Genomic DNA, 8,745 nt, shown 5'->3' with positions numbered 1-8,745 from the left:
AGGACATGCAATATTCACGAAGCTCAGTGAAAGTGTCATGAGCATTAAATATTTTGATATGGTATAAAAGAGAAGGGAGAGTGTTATGAAATATGAGAGGAGTGTCGTAGTGATGACGCTCATTCGGCTCGATAACCTAATTTACCGTTTTGGTAACTGTGTCATGACACTCTCCACTGAAATTGGCCTAACGATGTTATTATTGCCGATTTTTTTTCTAAATAAGATTATTGCCGACTCTTTTTTTCTAAATAAGATTATTGCCGATTCTTTTAACGGCTACCTACCGCAGCAGCAAACGGCGTCACCCTCCTCGATATCTTCGCGGCGGCCGCTGGGGAGTGGGGACGGACTACCGTGCCCCGACGCAACCGCCTCTCGCCGCTGGGCCCCACATCGTTCGGTTCCGTACTCCGTAGCCTCATGCCCTCACGGGACTCTTCCTCCACGTCTCCCCGCCTGACCGCCTGCCCCTCCCCATGTATAAAGGAGGAACCCTCCCCCCTCGCTTCCTCATCCACCCAATTCCCAAATCCCCCTCATCATCCCCTTCGTGAAATTCTCCGCCTGATCGAAGCGAAGCCAAGGAGCCTAGCCCCATCCTCTCAAGGTATGTGGAATCTCGATCCTTCTCAGATATGTTTCGTTTGATTTCCCGGTTCGTGTTCGTCGGAGACCTTGTTGCTTAGGGTTAGGTTGTGAGGCGATTCGTTTTCGTGCTGCTGCATATAGTCGATTCGCGGGTAGAGATGTAGATCTGCGGGCTGTGATGTGGTAATTTGGTGTGGATCTGTTCCCCGCGCTGAGTTCAAGCTCTATATGATAGTTGGTTTGCGATCTAGGGTTGGGCATGCTGTTAGCATGCTCGTTCTGAGGTTTGCCGCTCGATTCATATATATGTGCTTTTTGGTTAGGTTATTGGTTCGAATCATCTAGGTGGCGCTGTTCAAAGTGATACTGTTCGATTGCCTTTTATTTTCTTCATAATTCATAATTTCACCTAGAATTGGTTGACTCATGACCTGGCCGACGATAGTCACAGATTGGATAGGAATTAATTTAGTCTGTCGTTGATCAATGGTAGGAGTATATTAAGCTGTAGCGCTGACACTAGTCGCTATTGTGCGGATCATCTTTTCACTTCATGCCTTTAGATTGTCCGTGTTTGACATTTCAACTAGGCCATATCATGTCTGGCAAATTTTCACTGCAATTATAATATGTTACATATTGTTGTTTTCTGTTGCTACTTAACATCATCGTTACTTCGAAGCTGTTGTCTATTTTGTTCAACATGGAGTGCCAAGCCGCTTATGTTCACTTAATGAGATGTTTAATAGTTCTTTCATGTTCAGAATTTATCAGTTTCCATTTAGCAATATTCTGTGTTCTTGGCAGTACTGTTTATGGTGGCTTACTGTTATGTTCTTAATGTTTGCAGATGCAGATCTTTGTTAAGACCCTCACCGGCAAGACCATCACCCTCGAGGTTGAGTCCTCGGACACCATTGACAACGTCAAGGCTAAGATCCAGGACAAGGAAGGCATCCCCCCGGACCAGCAGCGGCTCATCTTTGCTGGAAAGCAGCTCGAGGATGGCCGCACTCTTGCGGACTACAACATCCAGAAGGAGTCCACCCTCCACTTGGTGCTCAGGCTTAGGGGAGGCATGCAGATCTTCGTCAAGACCCTCACTGGCAAGACCATCACGCTTGAGGTCGAGTCTTCTGACACCATCGACAACGTGAAGGCCAAGATCCAGGACAAGGAGGGCATCCCCCCAGACCAGCAGCGTCTCATCTTTGCTGGCAAGCAGCTCGAGGATGGCCGTACCCTCGCTGACTACAATATCCAGAAGGAGTCGACCCTCCACCTTGTGCTTAGGCTCAGGGGTGGAATGCAGATCTTCGTCAAGACTCTCACTGGCAAGACCATCACTCTTGAGGTCGAGTCATCGGACACGATTGACAATGTGAAGGCCAAGATCCAGGACAAGGAGGGCATTCCCCCGGACCAGCAGCGTCTGATCTTTGCTGGCAAGCAGCTGGAGGATGGCCGCACCCTTGCTGACTACAACATTCAGAAGGAATCCACCCTTCACCTTGTGCTCAGGCTCAGGGGTGGTATGCAGATCTTTGTGAAGACCCTCACCGGCAAGACCATTACCCTGGAAGTTGAGTCGTCTGACACTATCGACAATGTGAAGGCGAAGATCCAGGACAAGGAGGGCATCCCCCCGGATCAGCAGCGTCTGATTTTTGCTGGTAAGCAGCTGGAGGATGGCCGCACCCTGGCGGACTACAACATCCAGAAGGAGTCCACCCTCCACCTGGTGCTCCGCCTGCGTGGTGGCCAGTAAGTTCTGAGGGCCATGGAGATGCTGCTGTCCCTGGGTTCACAAATCTGGTGCCTCCTTTGTCGCTCCTATGGAGGTTGTCTCCGTGTACCGTGGTCTGTGTCCTGGTCTAGTGGTGCGGGTGTCTTTGGCCTGTCCTGATGCAAAGTCCTATGTCGTCTGGTTGTGTGTGAACATTTCCTGCTGTGCAGCAACTTGGTTGAATTGTGATGAATAATAAGTGAACCCTGAACTTTGTGTGGCATTCTGTTTATTCATGGTTTCTGGATATATTTTGTTATTGTTCACGGTTTGCAATTCTGCTAGTTATGTGCTGATAGTATGATAGTTAATTTAAGCCTGAGAAGTTAACCATCGGGTCAATTTTTAAGTAGGTTGTATGCTGGGTGCTTTGGTTTTAGATGTGTCTAGCATTTTCAATTATATCCCAGATGCCTACTCTTTTTCCCTGACTAAGTGGTTGCTTATTAAGTGATTGTCACTCCAACAAGTAGACCATATGGAAAGATTTGGTTAGGAAGTTAAGACTATTAAGAAAAAGCACATTGAACATTCTGTCTCATTTGGATCGTTAGCAACTCAGGTTATTTGATAATAGAATTCTTGTTTGTTGGACAAGTGCATAGATATGAAACCACCATTAGATTAGTTTTTAGGGCAAGGTTCTGGATCTGCATAGTAAAACATTCTGCCAAACTGCTAAACGTGCTCAATTCCTGTAGCAACTTTGCAATTTGTAGAAGCGACATGGTCTGCAATTAGCAGAGGCTGCATCAAAATCAAGAAGGCGCAGTGCATAATATAATGACACTCAGTAATATACCAACAATTTACACGGTTTTCAAATCGATAGAAATCGAAGCAATGCTTAGTTTGTTAGGATTGATCGGGAAGCCAATGGAGCTGGCAAACATGTCTGAACCATGAGAAAGGCTCAAAGGATATCATTCCTGTCCTGTAGATAGCGCCAAAGATGTTGACAAAGTCTGAACTTGTCAGCGAAGTGGATTGCGAAACTTCAGTTTTCGTTTCAACCTATAGCATGCTTCTGTACTGCATTACATTCTTCTCTGAGTTTACATACACGTACGTACTATATGATGGTTCCATCACTGTCAGCCGGCCATTCATCGAGTAGCCAAATCGAAACAGAACCACAGAGAATAACTCCTGAAATCTCAACGCAGGAGTGCAGATCGAATAACCTGATCATCGCGTCAGGCGCCGCCGGTGACGGTGCCGTTGAGGCGTTGAAGATCTCGATGGTGTCGTTCTTGAGACCCGTTCCTCCGCAGCGTGCGGTCCTTGTCCTTGGCCCAGGAGACCAGGACTAGAGGACGTCCGTCTAGCGGAGCAGCTCCATGGCGCGTCGCAGGGCGCCGCCGAACCGGCGGACGTCGAGCGTCACGTTCTGGCCGACGAGGTACGCCGCCCGGAGCGCCATCCACCCCTCCCGCCGCACCGCCGCGGGGTCCCTCAGCACGCGGTGGTCGCGCGGGTACCGCCTCGCCAGCGTGCTCTCCGCCACGGCGATGCGGTAGTGCACGTACCGGAGCCCCGCGTCGCGCACCGGCGCGCCGAAGTCCTCGGCGGCCATGGCGTCCAGCCCGCCCAGCGGCACCACCTGCACCACCACGGCGCCCGGCGGGAGGAACACCAGGTTCGCCAGCCCGGCGCCGTGGACGCCCACCAGCACGTCGCACGAGTTCACCACCCGCGCGAACGACGGCAGCTCCGCGTGCCGCGCCGGCTCGCCCACCACCACCTCGTACCCCAGGGCGGTGGCGGCCCGCGCGATGGCGCCAACGTTGGTGAACGCCCTGGTCGACCTCCTGGAGATGAGGAGCAGCCTGGGGCGGGAACCGGAGGAGCGGTCGACGTCGCTGCGGCCGTGGAGCCGGATTGCCGTGTCCCGAGTGAGGCCGTAGGATCGCCGGGCGAGGAGGGCGAAGTCGGCCATGGAGTACTCCCCGGCGGTCCTCGCGGCGTCGACGCTCATCTCCTTGTGGAACTCGAGGCCGACGACCACCTGCGGGTAGCAGAGCACGCCCCTGCCTCCTCTGTCCATGTCGACGATGCCGTGGCGGGAGAGCCCGCGGAGCAGCGGCCGGAACTTGTCGAGCCACCACGGCTGGGCGTCGCTGACGAGGAGGTGCACGTCGCCGCCGAACAGGCGCGTGGTGATGAACAGCGGGACGAGGACGTCGGTCAGGTCGTGGAACATGTTCCCCGCGTAGCCGCCGACCGAGAAGACGACGGCCGGGGCCGTGTGGTTGGCCGTGCACCGGGGAGCAGCGTGGTCGGTGGCGTGCGACGACGCGACCGTCACCTCGGTGACGCGGGCGAGCGCGTGGCGGTCGTTCTTCCTGGCGTGCGGCTTCATCCTCCATGATTGACGCCTCGCCAGGGGATGGTGGAGCACGATGGTGGCGTTGGGGAGGACGCGGACGTCGCCTTTCAGCTCGCACACGTCTGATCTCGAGCTCGAAAAGTCGCACAGCACGGGCCCTTCGTTTCTGCCTGCGCAATGATAGATAACAGCTGAGTCTTCTGACCGACATTGTTCAAGCTTCTATTGAGGAACCTAACAAGCATCGAATTTCTCTGAATGCTTGGGGTCCGAGTCAGTGAGTGACATACCTGAACGATGAGAGACAATGCTTTCCCCTCCCCACATTACTGAAGAAGCAGAACCTACTGAAAACAATAAGCTCACTGCAAGCACAACGTTAAGAGAAAGAAAGTAAATCACATCGCACTGGCAGAAACTGGATTAATTGGTCAGTGTCAGTGCAGTAACTTACATGTTTGCAGAGGAACTGCATAATGCCGGAACATTGTCGCAAGTGAAATCGGCGCAAGAATGCATCCCGCAAGAAGTACCAATCCAACCTTGACGGCAAAACTGCTGACACTCTTCTTCTCACAGGCCATCTTGGGCTAAATCTTCAGCTACAGACTACAAACTGGCGCACGAAATAGTAAGGAGATTCTCTTTGTTGCCACTATACTTATATTCTTCTCAATCTGACCTAATGAACCTTCTACTCTTCCTATGTTAGTTCAGGCATCTGGATTAAAACAAGTAGTGTTTGTTGAACAGATTCTCGAGGAGCCAGCAACAAAATAGGCAGCACAGGGCCTGATTGGGGATATCGTGCAAGGTTAGATGAGCAAACTCGATGGGAAAAAGGAACAAAAGAAGCAAACCATCTGTCTCATTCACTTTTTGGTTTGGTAGGAATGTGGTTATTGTGCATTGCTGTTGAAAGTCTCCATGTTCGTTACAGTAGAAAGCAAAAGCTACGCTCACTCAAACGAAGTAGGAATATGATCTGCAGCCTGCTTACCTATCAAAGTGTATCCAAAGACAAAATTCAAATTGGACTGCTGAAATCTTGGAAAATATGTTCTTTTTTAGAACGTATAAGACTACTGCATGGGCAAATAAATCAAGTACAGGAAGCATGACGCACATACAAATCAGTACAAAATAACACCAAAATCCCAATAGGTACCAGCAGAATTTGTTGCCGCAGAGTGATGACCACAAGAACAAGAATATGATAAAAAAGTCACCATCAGTGGTTGTTAGGTGTTACACTGAAAAAAAGTACTGTTCTAGTTAGGTAGTCCAAACCTTTGTTAGTGAAGGACTCATGGAGAATTCTACTCCTAGTCAAATCCCCCTTGCCAACATAAGAAGCAATATATGAAACTGAACCAACTAATTAATCTCAGAACCCGTGTTATGGGAATGGACAAAATATTGTATTATTAGCCTGTTAGGTGCAACTGTACTTTTGAGTTTAGCATTCCCAACAATAGCAACCTTGAATTTCATTTTTACTGTATTAAGAAAGCTTCTTCTGATCTTAGGTGGAAATTGTATTCCAATAGGGTTATAGGGGGAAAGGTTCCTCGTAATTTGTAAATAAACTACAGTTATACAAAAGTTGTGCACATGTAAACAAAGAGATAGTCAAACCCAAAATTCCTTCAGGGATTGCAAGGTAGGCAAAAGGGCAACGGCATGCCGAGTTTCAGTTAGCACACCCTACATTCAGACTGTTCAGAATAATATGCACATATCATGCCATTTTCACATGAAGGGACAACAGTTGAAACCGCGTAGGTCATTTGCATATGGAAAGCATTACAGTTGTATTCAAGGCTGTACTACTACCAATAATTTGAAGACTAGAGAGCTTTTTATTTGCACGCATATCCAATGTTCTTGACTAAGCACGTCGGAACCAAACTGACATGGCAGGTTCAGTTTCGACCAAAAACTGCTATGAACCCGTTCTACACCTTTGTCCAGCACACCATGGTGACATGGTCATGGCGATGGTCTGCACTGCATGTCGGACTGATTGGGAAGCTGTTCTTTGACCGCCATGTTCACTAGTGACCAAACCCGGGCGACCAATCTCCGTAAGTACAGACCGTCAGCTTCAGTGAACGGATTGAGCCGACACAGACTGACATACATGACGATTTGTGAGGTTAAACACCTGGAGATGCACGCGCTGTAGTCATTCTGGTTGAGAAGGCGGCCTGGGTTGCGAGCAGCCCCGGCGCGGCGCGTCGTGGTGACTGGTTGTGCTTGGCCGGGCGCGAGGCCGCGTGCCGCGAAGACAAAGCATCCTGGAGCATGGCTCAGCCCTGAGAGGTCGTGCTCCTCCGGCAATGACCTACAGAGGCTGCCACATATGCCTTCTCCGCCGGCGACGCCGGCGGCGGCGCGGAAGCCATCCCTCTCGGCGACATCAGCGCGCGACAGTCCCGGAACATGGGTCCATGGCGCACAACGACCAGCCTTCCAATCGGGTCTCCCCGGCCTTCAATCTCAACCGCAAGTTGCAGATTGGACGGCTCCAGGGTATCCGGGGTGGACAGTAAATGAAATACCGTCCACCCCTGATCCCGGCGCACCGAGATTGGCGGCGTCCAGCGGCCATGGCCGCTAGCTGAAGAGCTGAGAGGGGACGAGGGAAGCGAGGAGAAGCAGCGCCTGACTGAGCATCCCTCTCCTCACCGGGTAGGCAGCGCCGCTCGGCGCTGCCCTAGGCGCGCCCGCCGCCCATCCTCTGGATAATTTGTATGGTTTGCACTCGGAGTGGCAACGGGCAATCGGCGCGGCGCCCATCCTCTGCGCCGTGAAGCAGATGAGGACATGACAGCCGGCCTTCCCCCGCTCCCCTCGGCCGCGGTTGTCGCCGCGTTCAACGCCGACACGGTGGTCGCGATGCCGCCGCGTACGTTGAGTCGTGGACACACCAGGTGGCAGGTGCCACCGCTCTCGGCTTCTCCGTCCACCACGACGCAGATGTGCCAGCATGCGAGGGGGCGACCGTGCCGTGTAACTGCGAGCGGCAGCGGCAGCGCCCTTCCCTTCTCCATCCAATGGCGTGTGGCACTTGTGGTGGCCGCGTCGCCAGTGCCGCGCCTCGCGCATGGCCGAGCAGCACTGCCGGCGCGGCGCGGTGCTCAGTGCCAACTCCGGCAGTGGAGGAACGCGCTCTCGCCGTCCAAGGAAGGCGCTGCTCTTCCTCGCGTCCGTCGGCCCCTCCGAGCTCCCCGGCGGGCGGCCATTGCCGGTGGACGCCGTGACCAGGGGTGGACGGTATTTCATTTGCCGTCCACCTACAGGTACCGTCCGATCAACATCTTACGGTTAAAAGTGAAACACGGATGGTAAAAAAATGAAACAAGGTCACACTCACACCTGATAGTGCCGCCCGGCGGCGTGCTGATCCAGGTGGTGCCGGACGGGAAGATGGAGGGAGCACATCGCGCGGGCGGAGTTCGCGGAGCCCGCGGCGGACATGGGGCTCCGGTACCTGGACTACAGCGTGAGCGCGGAGGAGAGCTCGCTCTGGGGCCGGAGCACCCGGCGGTGAGGGACCCGGACTCCGTCCACCGCAACAGCTGGGACCAGGTCTTCGAGCTCTTTCAGCTCTACCTCGCGAAGCAGAACGTCTGCATCAACATCACGAGCTTCGCGCCCACGCTGCAGGAGGCGCTCAACCACCTGCGCCAGCAGTAGGGGCAAGCGCCAAGCGCAATTGGCACTTGCATATATGTTAATTAGCTTTACTAGGCCATCAATCCGTGCTACCGCACGGGTTAGCATTTGATGGTGACTTTGAGATTACATTTTTTTTTAATTTCATCTGGATGAACAATCGATTTAATTTGCTGTGGTTGCTGTACGTGTTATTTTCTTTCTTTTATGGCATCATAAGAGGCTTTACACAATTTTGCATAGTAAATAACATATTAATGTACCAACAAAAAATAATATATTAATGTTTTTAATTTTTCATATAGATGTCAATATAATTTAACAATCGCAGTGGATACAGTGATTGAAAATTGCTAAA

The 8,745-nt window shown here is 51.9% G+C and overlaps 2 protein-coding genes across 2 annotated transcripts; one reads left to right on the top strand and one right to left on the bottom strand.

The window, feature by feature from the left end:
- The first annotated feature begins 415 nt into the window (after positions 1 to 415).
- Positions 416 to 2,609, top strand: LOC120672437 (polyubiquitin). Its single transcript, XM_039952833.1, has 2 exons — positions 416 to 610; positions 1,442 to 2,609. The coding sequence occupies exon 2, from the start codon at positions 1,442 to 1,444 to the stop codon at positions 2,357 to 2,359; it is 918 nt and encodes a 305-aa protein (XP_039808767.1). The 5' UTR covers positions 416 to 610; the 3' UTR covers positions 2,360 to 2,609.
- Positions 2,610 to 3,332: 723 nt separating this feature from the next.
- LOC120672436 (alpha-1,3-arabinosyltransferase XAT3-like) lies at positions 3,333 to 8,003 on the bottom strand. The gene is made up of 3 exons (XM_039952832.1): positions 5,161 to 8,003; positions 4,997 to 5,071; positions 3,333 to 4,876 (listed from the first exon to the last, which is right to left on the bottom strand). The coding sequence occupies exons 1-3, from the start codon at positions 5,288 to 5,290 to the stop codon at positions 3,702 to 3,704; spliced, it is 1,380 nt and encodes a 459-aa protein (XP_039808766.1). The 5' UTR covers positions 5,291 to 8,003; the 3' UTR covers positions 3,333 to 3,701.
- Between the last annotated feature and the right edge of the window lie 742 nt (positions 8,004 to 8,745).

The sequence above is a fragment of the Panicum virgatum genome, chromosome 5N (assembly GCF_016808335.1).
Source record: "Panicum virgatum strain AP13 chromosome 5N, P.virgatum_v5, whole genome shotgun sequence".
Taxonomy (NCBI): domain Eukaryota; kingdom Viridiplantae; phylum Streptophyta; class Magnoliopsida; order Poales; family Poaceae; genus Panicum; species Panicum virgatum.
This window is presented reverse-complemented; position numbering and strand designations above follow the sequence as displayed.